The 22,540-nt window shown below is 45.1% G+C and overlaps 1 protein-coding gene across 1 annotated transcript in view; it reads right to left on the minus strand.

The window, feature by feature from the left end:
* LOC308389409 (protein phosphatase 1 regulatory subunit 37) overlaps positions 1-22,540 on the minus strand; it is a 63,018-nt gene that overhangs the window by 20,894 nt on the left and 19,584 nt on the right. Inside the window, exons 3-9 of the mRNA XM_080870805.1 lie at positions 20,461-20,506; positions 14,656-14,756; positions 14,344-14,463; positions 12,570-12,717; positions 6,822-6,977; positions 6,341-6,453; positions 3,223-3,364 (exon numbers count right to left, since the gene is read on the minus strand). Coding sequence (XP_080726931.1) covers positions 3,223-3,364; positions 6,341-6,453; positions 6,822-6,977; positions 12,570-12,717; positions 14,344-14,463; positions 14,656-14,756; positions 20,461-20,506 — 826 coding nt within the window. The remainder of the gene's footprint in view (positions 1-3,222; positions 3,365-6,340; positions 6,454-6,821; positions 6,978-12,569; positions 12,718-14,343; positions 14,464-14,655; positions 14,757-20,460; positions 20,507-22,540) is intronic.

Consider the following 22,540-nt stretch of genomic DNA (forward strand, 5'->3'; position numbering starts at 1 on the left):
CTCGAGGGCCGGTGTCCTTCAGGTTTCAGATCTCACCTTGGGTCAACACACCTGAATCACATGATTAGTTCGTTACCAGGCCTCTGGAGAACTGCAAGACATGTTGAGGAGCTAATCTAGCCATTTAAATCAGCTGTGCTGGTTCAAGGACACATCTAAAACCTGCAGGGACACCGGCCCTCGAGGCCTGGAGTTGCCCACCCCTGTTCTAGCTGGTTCCTTCTATAGCCATCTTTCGTAATCGCAGCAGCAATCTTCTTCCACCACGTTGCCAGTTTCTCTGCATCCGTTATTGCAAAGCAGTAGTAAATAGGGATGGGTATTGATAAGATTTTCACGATTCCGATTCCATTTTCGATTCTGTTTAACGATTTGATTCTCGTATCGATTCTTTTTAAAAAAGGAGAACACTAAGGTCGATTAGCTTAGAACTTTGTTTTATATCTTCTCTTTGAACAAGATAGAAATTTAGGAGTAACATGGCCTTACAAACCCAACAGTGAGATCTTAAGAGATCCAGCCTACGGCTCTTCAATGGGGTGTCACAGGGTCCCCAGGAAAAAAAATTGTAAATGTAAAATAATAAAATAAATATTCTTCTGTAGCAATAACAAAGTGTAACATAAATTATTCTGTAGCAATTACACAAGAATATCCAGTAATGTCCCTGCCTACAATTAAACACATTCACTTACCGAAAATCATCTGCTGTGGGAAATGGGTGCAAGCCTTTGACCACAAACTGAGTCTCTGCTCGGTGACATTTGTCTATCCTGGCCTGAAAGGAGACGCTACCGGCAGACTGCAGCGAGAACTGCCAGCATCTGAGCCAGACTCTGTCTCTCATCATGGTCACTAAATGCACAGTAATGGTTTTGTAATAAGGCAGATCGCGCTAACATAATATGCACTGTTAGTTGATTATTTACCTGCCGCATTAACGGGAGAGGACGTGCAAATGTTACCGCTGCTGCTGGGTTGAGATTCACGAGTCCGGAGCGGAATTAAAAACACGACATTCATTTAAGGTCATCGTGTGTTTTGTGAGCAAATGCTTTTGCATATTCGTAGTGTTTCCTCCCTTAAATGAAATATCTACTTTGCAAGTATTGCAAGTTGCCCTGTTGTCATCCGTTCTCGTAAAGTATAACCAAACTTTTGAGCGTTTGAGCCGCTTACGCGCCGTGTTTCCTGCCAGGTAAATGACGCTCCGCAACGTGATGACGTCATTCGGGGCGACTGGAATCGATAAGGGAATCGTTTGCAAAAATGGCAAACAATTCCAAGGAATTGAAACAGTGGGAACCGGTTCTCAACAAGAACCGGGTTTCGATACCCATCCCTAGTAGTAAACCCCTCTGGCACCGAGATGCCAGGTTCTCTCTTTGTCCCTCATTTGCAAATGCAGCAGCATGCCAGGTTCTCTTCCTCTGTCCCTCCTTCACGAATGCAATATCAAGCTTGACACCAGGATGCCTGGTTCTTCTTTATCCCTCATTTGCAAATGCAGCAGCACGCTTTCTAATACAGAGTTGCCAGTTTCTCTGCTCAGCACCGAGATGCCAGATTCGCTGCCATCTTTCCTGCTTTCGCAAAGCACCGGCGAACCTGGTGACACCGAGATGCCAGGTTCTCTCTTTTTCCTTCATTTGTAAATGCAGCAGCATGCTTCCGGCACCGAGATGCCAGTTTCGCTGCCATCTTTCCTGCCTTTGCAAAACAAAGGTGAACCTTCATGGCACCGAGATGCCAGGTTCTGTCCTCTATCACTCCTTTTAAGACATCCAAACGGTCCCTTCACTTCTCATGTGCTTTCACTAGCCTCATCAGGCATCCCGCCTCGACAGAATCATTCGAGACCGCTCTCTAAGTCGACTCACGGTTCTGACTGCGTCTGAACGGCTTATCATCTCCCACGAAGTCCAGTGGACTCGCTCTCTGCTCTCGGATGATTTTGGGGGTTATTGTTATAGAGATTATTTTCCTCTAATCAGTCTTTCAATTCATCAACTCTTCCCAAGCTGCTGCTGTTCTTCTGTTCATTCAGAAATCAGCTCAGTTGTTATCGTTACCTTATCTGAAGTAATTAACCAGCTAAGCACCCCCTCTCCATCTTCTACTCAAAGACAAGCTGACAAGCTCTTCGAGCCGCCAAGCCCTGCCTCAAATCTCAAATCCAGCATTCTTGTCCGTCAGAGCTTCAGCTCAAAGTTGAGCCACATTGCTCCCTGAAGGAGGGTTCCCCTCATTCATCCATTAAGATTTCCGTTGTTTGCAACTTCCTTGGATCTCTTCTCCTGCCATTCCTTCCAAATTGTCCGAGCTCATCCACTCCACACCACGGAGCGACGTTCGCTCTCCATGCACTTGTCTTTGTCCTCTTCTCCTTCTGTCTCCCCAACCAATCGCAGAAGATGGCCCCGCCCCTCCCTGAGCCTGGTTCTGCCGGAGGTTTCTTCCTGTTAAAAGGGAGTTTTTCCTTCTCACTGTCGCCAAAGTGCTGCTCATAGGGGGTCATATGATTGTTGGGTTTCCCTCTAGACATCATTGCAGGGTCTCGAGGTGTCTGTCACTGTGGTTCGGTGCTGTATTAATAAGTCGAATCGAAAATCTGCTGACGTCTTCGACCTTCGTGTCGCACAGTTATTACTGCTTTTAGGGGATGCCTTCTTTGGGGATCTGCCAGGCCCGGGAGCCGTCGCCAGTCCCCTTCGAGGCCTTCCCTAAACCGCAGCTTAATTCATGTCCAAGCATTCACCTTTACCTACTAAAACACTGTCAAACCTAAAATGAGGACGTGGGCCCAGCTAGTGAACTACATCCCATTATACTGATGCTCAAAGTGGGTCACAAAGTGTTTCGTGAGCAGAAACAAGCTTCTGGATTTAGACTGAGGTGTGAAAGTAACTGTTTGATTTTTCATTTTTTCCTAGCAGAGCTTAGATGCGTTTTTCAGTGGTTAAAATATTGTTAATATCTCTTGTTAGAAAGATGATATGAGGCCCAGACGATGGAAAAAAGAATAAGACAGCAGCACCAAATCTGGACCCGACCCTAAGGCTAATGTTACTGTACAAAGAAGCTACTTCTGACTGATGCTGCGTGCAGTAACCCAACGTGACGCAGGACTGTACATGAGCCTTATGTTTTTCTACACTTTATCTCGTGACAAGTGAACTTGAGCTGTATTACAAATGCAGAACACAGACTAACATGGTGTACCTTCACAGGTGATGCTGGCTTGGGCCAGGCCAAGCTGCAGCACTGAGTTGTTGACCATGAGAGGTTCCCTGATGATCTGGATCCCCTCGTTCCCCAACAGATTCTCACTCAAATCCAGGACCTGCAGGACCTTCAGCACTGGCTGCAACACAGGGTTCAAGACGACTTACTTAACCCACCAGTTAATCACTGTGTGTTCCTTTGTGCAAGTGAGTGTGAGAAGTTTTAATTATCATTGTGATTATACAGTGATTATTCTTCCTTTTCAAAATGTTTCCTCTCGTGTTAATCTTCAGAACTTCTGTTTTTACTCTCCAGAGCCACATTAGCATTGAAGGTTGATTAGCTGGTGCAGCAAAGTGGGGGTGTCGAGGGCACAAGGGGCCCGTGTTGCCCAGCAGCTTGAAGAGGAACGCGCCACCCACTCCTCGGTTGCCCCCTCGCCTCACCACCCTTGTTAAACTCCTCTGGTCACTGCTCTGAAGAAAGAGGGAGCGCGGGGGTGGAAAGGAAGCTAGGAAAGCAACTGACAGACCCTGAGAGCGTCTTCCTCTATGTTAATTTGCACCGCAGTGACAACAAACACACTCGAGAGCCCCCAACACCCCACCTTTTTTTTCCTTTCCCTCACTGAGTCACGGCACACGGAGGCAGCGCCGCATCCGACGCGTGGCGAGAAGCTTCTCCGGTGAAGAGGGGAGGAGGAGAGGGAGGGAGAGCCTCCCTGAATGGATATGCACGAGGGATAATAGCAGACAATTAAAGAGGCAACTGCATGGTTGAGAGTGTGTGAGAGTCAAGCATGGTTGAAACCTGTCAAACGTAAACCACGGGAGGGTTCGAGTGAGAAGTCTGAGGGGGGTGCAGGAGTGTGAAACCACCAAAAACACAGTATGCTTTCACACATGCCGTGCTGGCTTCAAACAAAAAAGCAGCAGAAACAGGCAAAGCTGGCGCTCTCGGTGACACGTCCACCTCGGAAAAGCCCTGCTTAGAGTTTCCGTCCAGTTTGACGTTGAGCAGGTTTTGTCTGCCCCCGCTCTCTCAGGCCTCCAAAGGACTAAACCAGCCCGGAGGACAGAGAGAAAACGCAGATACACCAAGCAGAAAGGTTAATAACAGCTCTCTTCATCATCATATTCGACACAACCAGCTATGGCTCTAATTATCATCATTACGGCCTGCAAGGACACCTACTTATCCCTGTGACTGGCAGGCTGCATGAGCAGCCCTTCTTAGCACACATCTATTATTTAATCAAACTGTTCCTTCTTTTGGGGAAGTGTGTGTGTGTGCTGAGACAGAGAGAGAGGCCTTTAATTTCCAGCCTTTTGACTTTTACAATCGCCACTCACATGACAGGAGGGTACAGTTTATGCTGCCAATCACACAGAAGGAATGCATGTTATTAGGACTGTGCAACGATGCTGGGAGGTTGGACTCATCTCTCCAGGCTCATGTTCCACAACTCCACACAGAGGGAAGCACCAAGTATCAGCTGGAAATGAAGCTCGGGTCGAGTCTTTGCTGACCGCTCTCCAAGAGAACACCGTCCTGGCTCTTGGTTTAGCAGCGCTCGTCAGACAGATGCCAACAGGTTTCACTGTATTTCAGCCACATGCTAAACAAGCCTAGTGTCAGTAACATAAAAGATGTTTCCTTAAAAAGTATAACCCATAAAATGAACTCATTATTAACGCCCTCGAATCTTAACAACCACGTTGGATCGTCTAATCTCCACCACCAAAGTGATATTCTCATCTTGGAAATGTGCACAAAAGCAGGATCCAAAGAACATAAAGATGCACTGCATGACTACTAAAGCTGGCAGTGAGCGCAGGTTTGAGATCAACATTCATATTAGGCACGCTGTCAGACCTCTACTGACAGTATGACTGGTGTCGTTTTATCATCACAACTTAAAAATAAGGTAAAAACTTGATATGACAAACCTGCAGTTGCAAACCTGCATGAATGTTAACCCTCAACACCTTAACCTGATGCTGACCTGCTCTGAGTGTCAGTCGGCGGTGTGCACGTTTGTGTCGTCGCCTTTCATGGGTGCAGCCGGCTGCCTAAAAGTGAGCCATTAGTTCCATTTGTACAATTCATGGCATCGAGACAGTCAGAAGCCAGGCAGCGAGCCATGTGAGACAAGAATAAACATTTTTGCCTTCACACGTGATTGGACAGCATGTCGTGCTGGTGTCGCTGAAGCGTGCTGAACTATTCAGTGTTCACAGTTACATTTTACAAGAAACACTGCAATGATGAGACGTCACATGACAAACATGGACCCGAATGATAGATGTGTAATGTAAATGTAGCTTTTCTAGATGAAATGCTGCAGACGTGTAGTATCAGTACATCATAGGTGTGTGTGCAGACGCTCAGAGGCAAGCAGCTGACATGAAACACATCACTTATGCATAGACTGTATAAGAAGATGGACACAGCATCAGGTCTAAAAAGTTAAGCCAAAGTGGAAGTGCCAGAAAGATTCTTGTTGCAAAAATAAAAGCCTATAAAAATGACTGAACTCAGCAAACATTTTCCTGATTAGTCTGAATCTCTGCTGCTAAGCCTTCTTTAATGTAGTATTTCACACATTAACTCAGGGTGTGTCGACCTAGAAGAAGCGAGGACTTGTAGACATCCAGCCACACATGTAGGATTGGCCTGGGTGTGGTTTATTCACATGCTCGAACTGTTTTACACTGAGTAGTGCTTCACACTTCTGGGATTGTGTCAGGACACTGTGGTGACCCCTGTGAGTAAGTTTGCCTTCTTTCATGATATTATCCATGTTGGTGCGCCGCACAGGCGTACGCTGAGTTTGGTTCATACCTGTTTCTTCTGTTTTCACTTTGCTTCAGTGGCAGTGATGGCACATACATGTCTCCACAGCTTCAGTGGTCCTAAAACACGCTCTGAGAGTCGTGTGTTTCCTCTGCTAGCCACAGTTAGCAACCCTAATGCTAACTGTCACTAACACCGTCGTCCTTAATGTCTTTACACGGCTCAAAATGACCGGACACTGTATTAATTCAACCCTTTGGCTGACTCTTCACATTATTGGATTTTGTTCCACATAAAGAACCAACACTTTGTTCCTCACCAGAGTTTTAGCCAGATGCTCCATGCCTTTTACAGTAATCTGGTTATTCCTCAGCAGTAAGACCTTGAGACCTCCTTTCTGCCGTCTCAGACCGTCACACAGCTCCTCCAAACCTCGGAAAACAAACAGTAAAATATGTTTATTAGCAGACGGCACAGACAAACTTTCATTGTTGTCTGTGCTGGAGTTAAATGGCACTTCCAGATGTATGGTGGGAGTGTTGGTTGTAGTGACTCTGATGTAAGTTGCTATGTGCCTTACACATCCGCATGTCTGTATTAGTGAAATAATAATAGTTGGTCTGTGCATGTTTGCACACTTCATCTCCCTGTAATGTATGAGCAGTAAGGGTTCAGCCATGGACTTATCCTTGTTTGTCTTCACCTGTTTTATGACTGTATAACTCAGGGCCCATCTCACCACACATCTACATAGTAGACTGTGAACCATGTAGTTCTAGGATTTATGTATGAACATTTACCAGCATCTGCTACAGCATTGTTGCTGAGCTCCAGTGTCTGCAGAGTATTGTTGAACCGTAGTAGGTCTCTCAGATGAAGGGCATCCTGGTAGCTGTTCAACAGGTTATTAGCAAGGTGTAGCTCTCGCAGCGCCTGGTTTGTCTTCAGTGCACCAACTGGAATGGACAAGTTATGATAGGACAACTAAGCTGGCAAATGCAAAGCTTTACATCATGGCTTTACATTACTTCAGTTATTCTTGCAGGTTAATACGCTGAACTCTAAGTCCTCAGCGATTACCGTAACCTTGAGCCTATGCTACACAGCAGCATCCTCTCTCTCTCTCTGTCTCTCGCTATCTATCTATCTATATATACATATATATATATATATCTATATATATGTATATATAGATATATATCTTTTATTTACCATCACAGTGGCAGATATCCAAGAAAGGGTCTCCAGTATGAAGAGTTGGACAGCACCAGGGCCCGACATGGTTCACGCCTACTGGCTAAAGAAGCTGACTGCACTCCACGAGCGTCTGGCAGCACAAATGAACCAGCTGCTAGTTGACGAGAGACACCCGGAATGGCTAACCGAAGGTCGGACGGTCCTGATCCCCAAGGACCCCAAGAAGGGACCGGTCCCCTCCAACTACCGACCAATAACCTGCCTCAGTACTACATGGAAGCTCCTGTCAGGCATCATATCGGCTAAGATGAACAGGCACATGGGTCAATACATGAGCGGGACACAGAATGGAATTGGCAAGAATACCAGAGGCGCAAAACACCAGCTACTGGTAGACAGGACAGTCAGCCGAGACTGCAAGACCAGACTGACCAACCTGTGCACTGCCTGGATTGATTACAAGAAGGCCTATGACTCAATGCCCCACAGCTGGATACTGGAATGCCTAGAATTGTACAAGATCAATGGGACCCTAAGAGCCTTCATCAGGAACTCAATGGGGATGTGGCGTACAACACTAGAGGCCAACTCCAAGCCCATAGCACAAGTCACCATCAGGTGCGGGATCTACCAAGGAGATGCTCTGTCCCCACTGCTGTTCTGCATAAGCCTGAACCCCCTCAGTGAGATCATTAACAAGACTGGCTACGGATACCGACTACGGAACGGAGCAGTTGTCAGCCACCTCCTGTACATGGATGACATCAAGCTGTATGCCAAGAGTGAACGAGACATCGATTCACTGATCCACACTACCAGGCTATACAGCAATGACATTGGAATGTCGTTCGGGCTGGAGAAGTGTAGCCGGATGGTAACAAAGAGAGGGAAGGTAGTCAGAACTGAGGGGATTGAACTACCAGAAGGCAACATTGCAGACATAGAGGACAGTTACAAGTACTTGGGGATCCCGCAGGCAAATGGGAACCATGAAGAGGCCGCTAGAAAAGCTGCAACCACCAAGTACCTGCAGAGGGTCAGGCAAGTCCTGAGGAGTCAGCTGAATGGTAAGAACAAGATCCGGGCCCTCAACACGTACGCCCTGCCCGTGATCAGGTACCCTGCTGGAGTAATAGGCTGGCCAAAGGAGGAGATAGAAGCCACTGACATAAAGACAAGAAAGCTCCTTACCATGCATGGAGGGTTTCACCCCAAGTCCAGCACCCTGAGGCTGTACGCTAAGCGGAAGGAAGGGGGCCGGGGACTGGTGAGTGTCAGCACCACAGTCCAGGATGAGACAACGAACATCCAAGAATACATTGGGAAGATGGCCCCAACTGACCGAGTGCTCAGTGAATACCTCAGGCAGCAGAAACCCAAGAAAGAGGAGGGAGACGAGGAACCATCATGGAAGGACAGGCCCCTGCACAGTATGTACCACCGGCAGATAGAGGAGGTGGCTGATATCCAGAAATCCTACCAGTGGCTGGACAAAGCTGGACTGAAAGACAGCACAGAGGCACTAATCATGGCAGCACAAGAACAAGCTCTGAGCACAAGATCCATAGAGGCTGGGGTCTATCACACCAGGCAAGACCCCAGGTGCAGGCTGTGTAAAGATGCCCCAGAGACAATCCAGCACATAACAGCAGGGTGCAAGATGCTAGCAGGCAAGGGATACATGGAACGCCATAACCAAGTGGCCGGCATAGTGTACAGGAACATCTGTGCCGAGTATAACCTGGAAGTCCCGAGGTCAAAATGGGAGATGCCCCCAAGGGTGGTGGAGAATGACCGAGCTAAGATCCTGTGGGACTTCCAGATACAGACGGACAAAATGGTGGTGGCTAACCAACCGGACATAGTGGTGGTAGACAAACAGAAGAAGACGGCCGTAGTGATCGATGTAGCGGTTCCGAATGACAGCAATATCAGGAAGAAGGAACACGAGAAGCTGGAGAAATACCAAGGGCTCAGAGAAGAGCTCGAGAGGATGTGGAGGGTGAAGGTAACGGTGGTCCCCGTGGTAATCGGAGCACTAGGTGCGGTGACTCCCAAGCTAGGCGAGTGGCTCCAGCAGATCCCGGGAATAACATCGGAGATCTCTGTCCAGAAGAGCGCAGTCCTGGGAACAGCTAAGATACTGCGCAGGACCCTCAAGCTCCCAGGCCTCTGGTAGAGGACCCGAGCTTGAAGGATAAACCGCCCGCAGGGGCGTGCTGGGTGTTTATTTATTTTTTTTAAATTGTTTTGTCTGGGTAATCAGCAGATTATCAGACAAACATCAATTGATTTGATATTTTCCAAAAATACAACCTTTTTCTTCGGGGCTAGGGTTGGAACTCACAATGACAGACTTCAGAATTACAATACTTTAATAATCCCTGAAGAAACTATGTGAGTGTAAAAAAGATGTTAATGACACGTTTGTGCACTGTTTACTGATGTGAAGGGAAGATCATGTCCTTGTTAGCAGAGCTATCCATCCTCCCAGTTTGCCGGTTCGAGCCCCGGCTTGGACAGTCTCGGTCATTGTGTCCTTGGGCGAGACACTTCCCCCGTTGCCTACTGGTGGTGGTCAGAGGGCCCGGTGGCGCCAGTGTCCGGCAGCCTCGCCTCTGTCAGTGCGCCCCAGGGTGGCTGTGGCTACAATGTAGCTGCCATCACCAGTGTGTGAATGTGTGTGTGAATGGGTGGATGACTGGTTGTGTAAAGTGCTATATAAATACAGGCCATTTACCATTTACTCCATTGGTGAGGGTGGAATCTAAAACTAGTGCTGGCGGATCGATCCAAATATCGATTTTATTGATACCAAGTCAGCATCGGTATCAGATCGATACTAGCCTGGTCGATTCTTTACTTTCAGTTCTGCTCTTGTTTGCTGTGCTGTGCTTCAGCAAAGACCAACAGCCAGGTCGCCGGACTCGCCGCTCCTGTGTCAGCGCAGGCACACTTTGCTCCTCCCCCCTCTTGTGTTTAGATGCTGCGCCGTCACGTGACTTAGACGCTTTGGGGGTTGTTTACTTATATTTATATTTTCACCAGTTGTTGTGTTTGTTGTTGAGGATTTTAATTGTAATTTTAGTGTTATAGTTTCTCAACAGTACTTGTTTGTTTTCATTTGTTTCCTGGTTTGCGGCACTTTTTATTTAACATGTTTCTAAAAAAAATGATAATAAAACATTTTCTATTTAATTATAAACTTTGTGCTAATTATGTCCTGGGTTTTAACTATTTAAATTAATTTAATTAATTGAGATTTAGCAATTCAATGAGCATCCACTTTATTTATTGAAAAGTATCGGTATCGATTTCAGTATCGGCGATCTGGCCCGTGTTTACTTGGTATCGGATCGATACCGAAATATGCAGTATCGCACACAGCTATCGAAAGCTCCTGCTTCTTGCTCACGGTGGGAGGTGTTCTGGATCATGGCCCAAATACATCTCAAATCTAGGAAATCTGAGCCCTAACCAAATGAAGCTAATGTTATGAACTTTGTGCCACTGTACTAGTCTGTCCTGTGAGTGCCAACACAGGCCAGCTGGGTAGGACTGACTGAACATGAAAACAGGAGCACAGCACAAAGTGTAATTACTGAAAATCTCTTTCAGTAATTATACCAAAGAAGTGTTTCTCCTTGAAGCCATTGTTAACAGCAGAGTATTCAGCACAGGAGACCTAACAAAGCACCAGCGAAGCTCCGCGACCCTCTGCTCCAAATATCACTGTGCACACCATCGTTACTAGTCTTTTCACTTCTTTATCGCAGCTGAGACGCTGTTTTTGTAGACATATTCTGTATTTATGTGTGCGCTGTGGGCGTTCCCTGTGTATTTGTGTCATGTGTACTGTACATGTGTCCGTGTTGTCTAGGTCCTCGCTGCCCTTCCATCCAGATCGATGCTGCAGATTTGATCAAGCCTGTTGGGCTGCATGTGGAATGCCAACATTGTCATCAGGCACAGTAGGAACCAAATGGTGGTATCAGTGGGATTGATCCGGTCGACTCCACTGCTAGCACCCAATCCCGCAATCACAAGCCCCTCGAATCGAAGGCAATGATCCTCAGCTGGGACCCCCTGCTGGGAGGGAAGGAGGAGGAGGGCGCCAGTGGGCCTCGGTAATAGCAGAGGCAGGAGTGGGGTGAGGATGAGCATGGGAGGAGCAGAATCTTTAGCAGCCTGAAAATATCAAAGAAATCCAGGAAGGAGCTGCAAATGTTGGAGGAACAAGTTGGGAGTGGGCGGCACACTGTGTCCATTTGGGTCTTTGCCTGCTCCCAGCTGAGAGGAGATCAGATGCTGTCTTTGATATTTGTGTCCCAGTCGGACACAGAGACGGATTTATTATTACACCAGTTCATGTACCAGGATTCAAAGAACCACATCGTCCTGTGATTGTTGTGGGATTATAATTAAAGCGGCTTTAAAGCAAGAAAATTAGTTTTCCATAGAGCACTTTGGGCGCTGCGATAAATTTACTGCTACATCACTGTCTGGTTTGCCTCCTTAAGGCTATTAATAACTACTCACGTTGCACTTATTATTTAATCAAACTCTTCCTTTCTTTGTAACACTGTGTGTGTGTGTGTGTGTGTGTGTGTGTGTGTGTGTGTGTGTGTGTGTGTGTGTGTGTGTGTGAGAGAGATGCTATATATCTGTCCATCTGTGTACCCACCCTGGGTGTTCTGTTAGCCTTTTGTGTATTTCTGTGCTATATACTCACCCAGTGATTGTGTGTTTGTAGGTGTGTGTGTGTGTCTGTGCACAGGTCACGAACATAAAGTCCTGCAACCTTCCTAGTCACCATCCTAAAGCCTCTCCTTTCCTTGTCCTTCCACAGTGTTGAGAGGTCACAAAATCAGTGAATGTCAGATAGATGTACTGAAGTTTGAATCATTTGTGGGTCTTCGTATGCTGTAAACATGTATAGCTGTGTGTGCACATCCCATTACGTCCTAATATGTATCTAACAATACACGACTACAAACTGTGTGTGTGTGTGTGTGTGTGTGTGTGTGTGTGTGCACGAGTGTGTGTTCTGTGGCCAGCAGGACCAGATTTTGACCTGTGACCCTCCCTGCAGGTCTGGACCTGGATTAAAGGCCTAATCTCTTACCTGTCACTTTACACACCACTGCACATGTCTATAAAGGCTCTGGCAGCCAGGACACAAACCCCCACGCATGCATGCACACATATAAACGTGCACAAAAACCCACATTTTTAAATCCATGCACACACAAATGCTATATACACAGACACTATTTCAAAAGTACATTTTTAAAAATCGCTGCAAAAAAACAGCCTGCGAGTGCAGGGCGATGCACACGGACACGCCTTACCCAGTGTGTACAGCGGCATCCCGCTGAGCTGAACATGCTGAAGGTGCAGCACTGTGAGCTGGCTGCTCCGTAGCGCTTTAGACAGAGCCTGGACAGGATAGTCGACCAAGGCCACATTGCAGACATCCAGTCTGTAGAGACACACACTCTGAAACACACACACAGTGCAGACAGAGTGAATACAGACAACTGCAGAAAAAAGACTCGTCAGAATGTCTGATCTGACCAAGAGTAGAAAAGAAGAGAAGGGGAGGATGAATATTGAAAGAAAGAGCTTCACCAGCGGCTGTCAAACACTCAGACCTGTGGAAAGACAAGTGGAGAAGGTGCTTCTAAGGACTCGCACTCGAACAGTGGACTGACCTGTCTGTCCTCCCTGACATCAAACACTGGGAAAAAACCCGGAGAAAGAACAACCCTGAGTGACAGGGAGGTTAGGTCCATGCTGCTGGAGGATATGGAGAGCTGTTGGGGCAGATATGGGTGTCTCGGCCAAGGTTATCAAAGTAGATCTCAAAAATGAGAAAAGGTTAAATTTTCACAAGTTATTCAAAAAGCTAAACATTTTCATTACATAGAAAATGATTTTTTACTTTTTACATTTTGGTGATTATGATTTATAGTTCATGAAAATCTCAACTTATCAGGAAATTTCATTTCTAGTTTGAGTCTAGTTCAGTACACGCAACCACAATCATGGGGAAGCCTGCTGACCTGTCACTAGACGATAATTGACACCCTCTGTAAGGTAAACCACCAAAGGTCATTGCTGAAAAGGCCGGCTGCTCACTGAGTGCTATTTGGAAAACTGCTAACGGAAAGTTGATTGGAAGGAAAACTGAACAAGCAACAATAAATGTTCATTGAAACCACTGGAGGGCTTCACAAAGAGTGGACCAAGGCTGGTCCCCACACAGACCCCGAGATGAAAGCCCTGATATTAAAACTAAAAGTGAAACTATAAATAATTATTAAGTCATAATTGTAGCAAAATGAACCAAACACTTACAACAAAGCTAATGCAGAGATATGTTAACCCTTCCACAGCATGTCTTTATCCTGTCTTCCTTCTCTCGCCCCAGCCAATCACAGCAGATGGCCCCGCCCCTCCCTGAGCCTGGTTCTGCCGGAGGTTTCTTCCTGTTAAAAGGGAGTTTTTCCTTCCCACTGTCACCAAAGTGCTTGCTCATAGGGCGTCATGTGATTGTTGGGTTTTTCTCTGTATGTGTTATTGTAGGGTCGACCTTACAATATAAATAAAACTGTGTAAATAAAACTGAATTGAACTGTTCCTTCCCGTGCTCGTCATATTTTCATTTTTTTGCCTTCATTTCATTTGAATTCTAACACTTCACAAAACTATAAATATTTATACTGTTGTGACATTTACCATAGTCAGTGAGATCCACTGTTATTGCCACAACATGTGCCACAGCTCTTACCAAGCCGTGGGTTAAAATGCAGCAGCACCAAAGAAGCTTCGACAGTCCTTTGGTCTTTACGTGGACTCAAAGTCAAATTTCTCCTTCTGTCCCTCCCTGATGATATTAATCTAACAGTCACTTAACCCTCAGAGCTAACGAGCTATGCCTGCTAATGCTAGTTGTGATAATCCAGCGTTTGTGTTGATGTTCATAGCAGAACTTCTCACCCGGTTTGCTCTGCCCTGCATCTTCAGTCCCGGTAATGTGCCACAAACTCACTTTGCAGGATGTACATTATCCCTGGGAGATAGCCTACATGAAAAGATTGCTATTCCACTGCGTCAGCTAACCTGCTTTATCAAATGAGCGAGGGCCCTCCAACTCGATGTTCCCATACTGCTGTTGTCAGAAATGTCAAGATGTGTTGTAGATTCATAGTACAAAATCATATCCAACAAGGACGATGCTCCCTGGAATAGAAAAAAAAAGCAGAGGGGAAAAAATAAAGAAAGCAAGGCCCCAAATTTGACAGGAATGTTATGAAGTTTCTTTGGAAGGAAAAAAATAGCCTCTAATCTGATACAAGGGAAGGCCTGAATATGAAACTGTATTGCAACTGGAAGATGAAGATGAGCAAAATAAGTTTTGCTCATAAAACTCACATTTTCTTCCAGTTGGGCTGCCTGCAGATTGATGAAATCAAAGTGCAGCGATTTCAGTACGACTTCCAGAGCTTCACAGGAGCGGTGGTCTAATCGCTCACCTTGATGGAGGCAAGCAATCAAAGGGAAGATAATTGGGAGGCTGTTTGCTAACAGGCAAAATTGCACTACTCTAAATGTGCTTTATCCTTTTTTTCTGAAATGAACATTTCAGCAAAAATCACGACAAAACAACTTCCCTTATAAGCAAAGTTTATCTGTGTGTGTGTGTTTTCTTTTAATAAAGTTCTGAGAGTTAATCAGAAACACAGAAAGAGAAATAATGACAGCTCCAGTTTTTCATGATTGGACTTCCAAGATGTGAATGTTGGAGGGTCCATTGATTACTGTCTGCCTGCAAACCATCGTAATCAATAACACAGCACCTCAACTTCTGAAGCTGCTAAATGTAGTCTGATTACTTTACCTGCACACTGAATGTGAAATAACAGTTTAATGGTATATAATAGCAATATACATATAACAATGTCTAAACTGGCAACTTATCCTCTGTGCCAGAACCCAGTGGTGAATTACAACTAATACATTTAATTATGTTTTTATAATTTACTTGAGGAAGTCACGTTGATGCCACTTTATACTCATAACATCACACAGAGAAGTATGTTTTGTTCAAACGTCAATCATACTGACATATCGTAATAATGACATTCAAATTATTCCTATTTTGTTCATATACCACAACTACAAACCAGTAGTCATCTCCAGAAGCTTCGTGTAATAGAAACCACGACAATCAAATGATACCATAAAACTGGTGCAACATAAAAACTGCCCAATGTGTAACAGACTCAGTGATGGGCACACCTCTGCAGGAAATGGTGCTATAAACATGCAACAGCAGAATGTGGTTTGTTTTGTGTAAATTAAATCCAAATTCACATTTTAGCTGCAGTGTTAATATGTAGTTGTTATTCATTGCTCCTGTCCGTGTAAAACTTCAGAACTCATTTATTTTATTTTGGTAAAATACTCAACATGACTTAATTAATACCATGTTCCATCTGTCGTGTTTTGTTTGTGGGCAGAGGAGATGCAATACAAAACATGTTTAATGCTATTTTAAAATGCTGAGGCATGTAAAACGACTGATAAAACTGATCAAATGCTACTATTCCAGTTAGAGAGGTTATACGCAACACATGTTAGAACCAAGGTGAGTAGGCACACGAGTCAGTACATGAGCACAGCTCATAAACGGTACTGGAGATAACACCAGAGAGCCAAAACACCAGTAACTGGTTGATACAGCTGCACACGAGACGGTAACACTAGGGACAGCAACTGGACAGCCTACGAGTCAGTTTCCTGCACGCTGATCATGTTCACCAGGAACCCAAAGGGAACGTAGAAGAAAACACTGCAGGCCAACTCCCAAAGTTACCATCAGGTGTTCTTCACAGGCCTCAACCTCTTAATCCAGCTTATCATTAGGAGCAGATACAGGACAGATTCCACAGTGGAGCGAACGCAAGCCACCTCCTGTGCATGCATAAAGCTGCATGCATGACACTGACTCACTAATCTACCTCACTCAGATCTACAGAGAAGAGTGGATGTGAAGTCAAATGGTTACAAAGGTGATGCAGAGACATGGAGCTGCAACGAGGCATAATAATAGATTTATAAAACAACTACATGGACAAAAGGTCAGCAGGACTTTAATAGAAGGCAGCCACAGCCAAAAACCTGCAGAAGGTAAGCAGGACTAATGAGCTGGTCTTAGTGGCTAGAAAAGGCCTAGTTGCAGACTATGCAAAGGTGCCTGGAGACTATCCAACACATAGTAGAAGGTTTAAGTTGGGACTGCGTACACTGAGAGGTACAACCATGTGGTAGGGATAGTGTACAGGAAAATCTGTGCATGGCATGGACTACAAGTCCCCAAGTCCCGATGGGAGACACCAAACTTCTACATATATTTTTTATTGGAACCTTTGAGGAACCAAAGAAATATAAAAAACCGTGTAAAGTTAAAAAGTGGGGACATGAGTCAGAAAGTGTCTAGTACAGTTAGAGCTTGGTATAAGAATGAACCCACCTTGTACCAGTATAAGCTCATGCTGCTGGTGTAATGCTATGGGGGATATTTTCTTGGCACATTCTTGGACCCCTGGTACTTCAGCTGAAACATTGCTTATAATCACAGCCTTACTGAGTTTGCTGCTGACATGTCAATATGGACAACATATTATTGTTTACGTTACGTGAATTTCTACAATGGCGGATAAAATACTGTTGCTGTTGATCTGACCATCTGCAGTTTCTACATAGACACACACAGAAGCTGTGTCCCAAAGCGTCGGCTGCATCCTCCCAGGGTGCATCTGTAGACCGATTACGTCACAGCAACGCGATGAAGGCTGTCCCAATTCGTAGACTCCTCCGAATCTGGCGAACAAACGCGTCCTCCTTTTCACCAGATTTGGAGGATGGAGGTCCTTCGTGTCCCACCATTTCCCAGAATTCATAGCGCGGCTCAGCCCATTCCAGTTTCCAACAATGGCGGCAGCTACTAAGTTTTAATATTATTCTTATTCCTCTTTCTGGGTCACAAAATAAAGTTTTAACATATTTCCAGGCGAGAATGTAGCTGTAAACCTCAAATATCTGCTCGGTTTATCAAGATATCGCATATTTGCAAAAGCGCTCCGACGTTTTCGGAGACGTCTGTCCACCCGCTCGTCCACCCGGGTCAATAACAGCGGACTCCCGGCTTCATTGTCTTCAAACCCCCTGCGCTCTTTCACTACTCGGGTTAAACATGATATATAAGTCACTCTGATAACTTTTATTATTGTTACTGTTGGGCTTTTTTCAGTGTTTTATTTGTTCCTGAGTAAATCGGTTTGGCTGAGATTAAAGTTATTAGATTAGATTAGATAAAACTTTATTAATCCTCCGGGGTTTTCACACAGCTGAATAAACGTCAAACAGAAAACTGATTAAACAGAAGTGTGAGACGGTCGAGCGTTTACTCCACTGTCCTGTAATATTTTAGTTAGCAAGGAGCAGACGGCCGAGTTTGTTAAACTCCACCGAGACAGCGGTGACGCAGATCTGAAGGCAAGACCGTCCCATTTCACAGCCTCGCACTTCTGGTCTTCTCGGTCTTCGGAGGACCCGGCCCACGTAGACCACGAAGGCCGGGTCCTCTGAAGGATGCAGCCGACGTTTTGGGACACAGCTAGTTACTGCGATAGATGACATCAGCTAAGTAGCCAACTATCACAGATGTTTTAAGGCTGTCAAAGCCCTCACTACACACTTTATAGAGTTCTCTCACACAGGCATGAACATTTTCACTTTTCTCTCGTTTAAACTCTCAAAGTTCAAACTTTCGTAGAAAAATAAGTCCACTGTTACAGAATGAAACCAAAGGCAGGTGACAACGTTTCGTCGACATTGTTGAGTTTGTTGGGGAGAAACTTACAAACACACAGTGCAGCACTTCAGAGTCACACTGCTAGGATCGAAGATTAGTTTAAATTTGACAAGCTGAATGCACTCTGTACTGTACAGGAGACACGGCTTGACAATGATCTACAGCCAATCAGGACGCAGAACACAATGCGCAGTAAAAACCACGTTATAGCGAGGGACCGCTGTACACGTGGCTGGGATTTTAGTTTTAAATGAAAACATAACATCTCTGCTTTGCATTCATAGCCTAAGCATGTGTGATTTAGCTGATCTCAGGTCAGTCATTAATTCCACTTACAATATCAATGAATTAATACAGATACCACATTTTACACTGAAATATGAAATATGAGGGTTCGCATTTAGAAAAGTGCTTTTCTGATTTTTGTCACTAATCCCTGTTTCTTAGTGTTTGTTGGGATTATCGAGGCCCAAATTCAATACAGTTCAAGAAAGCAGGCAAATACAGAGGACAGCTCACTAAGAACACGTCTCCATCAGTTCAAACCTGATGAACTGCTCCACTGTTACTGTGTCGCTGCAGGTTTCAGCACGGTGTCATGTGTAACTGCAGCACGTGTTGTCAAATTAATAAAGGTATTTTCTTACTTTTCAGAGCGTTGAGCTCTTTAGGCCATTGTAGGGTTTGATGTTACCACTTTGCAATCTGATTACTGTAGGAAGTCACTCCAGCCTGCTCAGAAGTCACACTCCACATTAAGCTGTGACTGATCAGGCAAATTCATGTGACTTTTAAGACTCTTAGTCTCTCCCCCTTTGCTCTATCTCCTGGGTTCATTCTTATCTCCCTGGCCAAGAAGGGGAAACGATAATTACTATCATAATTATTTCTAAAATGATTTTTCCCCTCTGTTTTAACAATAATCACCTAACTGAGCGATGGCAGAGGGCGTGTGGGGTTGAAGGGAGAGCCATCTGAAATCCCATTTTTTCTAATCCGCCCTGCGTCGGAAAGATAATAAGGCAGCAGCACCCGCAGTCAGATGTCATCAGTGCGTGACGACAGTGACGCCCATCATGGCATCACGCACAAGTTTACACTGCTGCTGTATGCAGATGTGGCTCCCGCTCTCCATATTAGCACGTTTAAAGACCTCTAACAGGAGAAGAGCGTCCAGCTTGGATTTAAAACTTCAGCCAGTTATATGCAGTCAAATCACCGGCCGACAGACTGAGGGGAGACTGGATTAGTTTCATTCAGAGCTAAACTGTACTTTAATCAGCAGGACTAGATTGTGTTTAAATTCAGTTGATGATAACGATTTGATATTTGTGTCAGGTTAAGTCAAGCTTAGCCTCTCCACCAGGAAACAGACAACCCAGCCACGGTTAGGGTTTAGTCAACATCCATTTATTTCATCCTTGTCTGTTTGTTCCCACAGTGTCAGCATATAAACTGCACTGCAAAACGGTTTGGGTTCAAGGCTAAGATGTGAACCAGGATTTACGTCTGTTATTATAAATCAAATGCTATATTTAGCATTATTTCAGGATAACAGCATTAAGATCACGACCAGGGTTTGGAGGACTGTCAGCTCTACCTTGGTGCTACAAGCAAAGCTTGGAGACCAGATCAGGTGAACATTTTAACCAGCGCACCAGGATTTAGGCTCAGTTGCATTTTGTCGCCGTGCTGAAAAGTATTTGAGAAACAGGAAGCTGCTGTCTTTAACATGCACTCTCTGTATGTTGGCCATCATTTGGAGCAGTCTGAATCACAGGCTGATACTGGCTCTTTGGTATCTGTGTGTCTCTGCATTTCTGATGGAAAGGTAAAAAGTGAAGAAGAGAGGAGAGAAACATGCTTCAACCTGCAGAGTGCTCTGCAGCTCGCCTGTTAGCGTCACGTGTGTGGGAAGATCAGAAATATAGAAACCAGCCAATCGGAGCTAAGTCGCACAGCATGTAAATAACTGCACATATCAGACCTTAGGCTAACCTGTTTATAGTTTGTGTGTCTGGAAAAACTGTTGGCTGGTTTCTAGCTAACAGATTTGGTGTACACAGGACCAGATGTGTGACTAACCATAGTGCTTCTAACATGGGCAAACCACCCTAACCCTACCCCTGACCCTAAACATGCACACCAGCGGGCTCTGAGTTACACATCAGCTCTGTTTAGTGTTTCAATCTGATGTTGGTTTGAAAACCATATAAAACTAATCTCAGCTTCTGGTAAACTGGATTGTTTGGTCAGCAGATTGCAGAAATGCATTTGTGTGTGTAAACATTACAAAATGACTGGGTGCAGCATGCAGTCACAGTCATGCTTAATAATGACAGAGTGAGGGCTCATCTTACCTTTGAGATCCAGACACTCCAAGCTGCCACCTACATGCACGCCCTGCTGACAGACACAGAGGAAGAAGCTGGAGACGTGACAAAGAATGCGCGCACACACACACACACACACACACACACACACACACCCTCCACCCTCCCCGGCCTTTTTCCGTACGGCCTCGCCATCCACGCCACGCTATGCTGGCGTGATCGGGGAGCTTATTGGATGCCACAGTATGAATTATGAATTTCACACAGTTTACCGCCACCGTTGATGGTGACACAGCGTCCTAATTAACCAGTGTATAATAATTAGAAACAGCTGGTCATCAGTTGATGTGTTCATTTTCAGAGCCAGTGTTCCACATACATCTAATTTGACTGCATCAATCACTGGAGGTGGCAGATTTGTGCAGCGAGTGGAAAACACACTTTTTTATTTTTGCCCTGACAAGCAAAACAAGGAACAGGAACAGCGACTGTGGATTGATGAACATCGCTTACAGGAGGTCGTTCAGGGTAATGTGTACCTCAGGTCTCTGTTGTTTCAAAGACCAGAGATGGTTTGTATCAGTCACGTGTCGGTCTGATTGTTTCCTGGCAGATATCTCACCTTCTTTTGTTTATTTTTGCTTTAAAAATGTCTCATTTCGGCAAAATGAATATCTGCAAAAAATATTACATAGTGGAGGCTTTAATGATGGCCCCACATCCACCAGGGGGCCCCAAACGTGAGCAAATTAAAAATGTGCATCGTCTTTGGTCCCCTCAGCTCATTTGTGCTGTTAACTGGAAGGAGGCTGCACAGAGCCCAGTGTTTAGCTGATTTTCATCAACAAAAAGCAGTGCGGGGTGCCCAGTTGTGCTCAAGGCCCCGTAAAGCCTTGCCCAGCCCCTGTCACCTCTCTCTACCCACGTGTCAGTCAAAGGCTTCCTGACTAACCCCCCTCTCTCTGCGTCGACTCCTCTCTGCTGGCTCGCTGAATTGCCACCTTCTTCTCTTTTCCAAGCGGCGCCTCGTTTCCTTTCTCGTTGCTAAATACGATTCATTGTTCAAAGAGACACGTGGAGCACAAAAGGACTTGGAAGGCTTTCCTCGCCTCTACTGCCGCACAGAAGAGAGCAAGGCGGGAGACAAAGGACGCCAGCCATAATGTGCTCCCGTTGAAGGAATTAGGCAGATCAATGGGACATGAACGGCGCTGTTTGTGTGTGCGAGAGGCTGGTGTGTAATTGTAGAGGTGGCTGAATTTATCCCTGGAATTATCTTAACTGAGACGCTCACACTCGAGAACAAACGTGTTTACAGACACATACATACTAATGTTACACACACGTATGTGCTGCACGTGCTGTTCAGGTAGAAGAGCATCTTACTGAGCCAGACGTGCCTGAGTTGTAGCATCATATATATATATTAGAAACACCAAACCAACAGGATTCGTGGGCGTGTTTGACATTTTTCTCAAGCGCTTTTATCCATTTTAAGCATCTTGTTTTTTGGACAACGATTAGGGTCCTTTGATTATATTAAAAGAATAAAATGACCCCTCCCCCATCACTCACATGTTGGTTGTTTTTTTTGCTGCCTGCAGCCAACAATAAAGGTAAAAAGCATCAAGACAAAATCTGAGAAAGAAAAAACCGGCAGCTACAGAGTCCACATGCTGTGTGCTTCTTTATGCATGAGCCAAAACATCTGGATTCTTATGTATTCGTTAGTGCTGTCAAAATTATCGCGTTAATTGTTAAGATCAACGCAAAATGTTTAATGCATTAAAAAAATTTAACGCTGATTTTGTTTTTTTATTAATTTCCTGTAATCTAAGACCTTTAAATTCATGAGCACCTCTGGAGGAGGGGGCAACAGTGTGCTATGCTGGCGTTTGGCCTGACAGAAATGATTAGAAGAAGAAGTGACACCATGCTACTATCTAGCTAACACTAGCTAACACACGTAAGCATGGACGAGGGCGGACTTTTGGGTGGAAAGTTTCTCTTTAAGAAGTTGCCTGATGGCTTGTTGGACAAAACGAGAGTAAGATACACAATTTGCAACGCTGAATTCAAGTACCACAGAAGCAGTTCATCACTGGCG

This window comes from Rhamphochromis sp. 'chilingali' (assembly GCF_963969265.1).
Source record: "Rhamphochromis sp. 'chilingali' genome assembly, chromosome: 21".
Lineage (NCBI taxonomy): Eukaryota > Metazoa > Chordata > Actinopteri > Cichliformes > Cichlidae > Rhamphochromis > Rhamphochromis sp. 'chilingali'.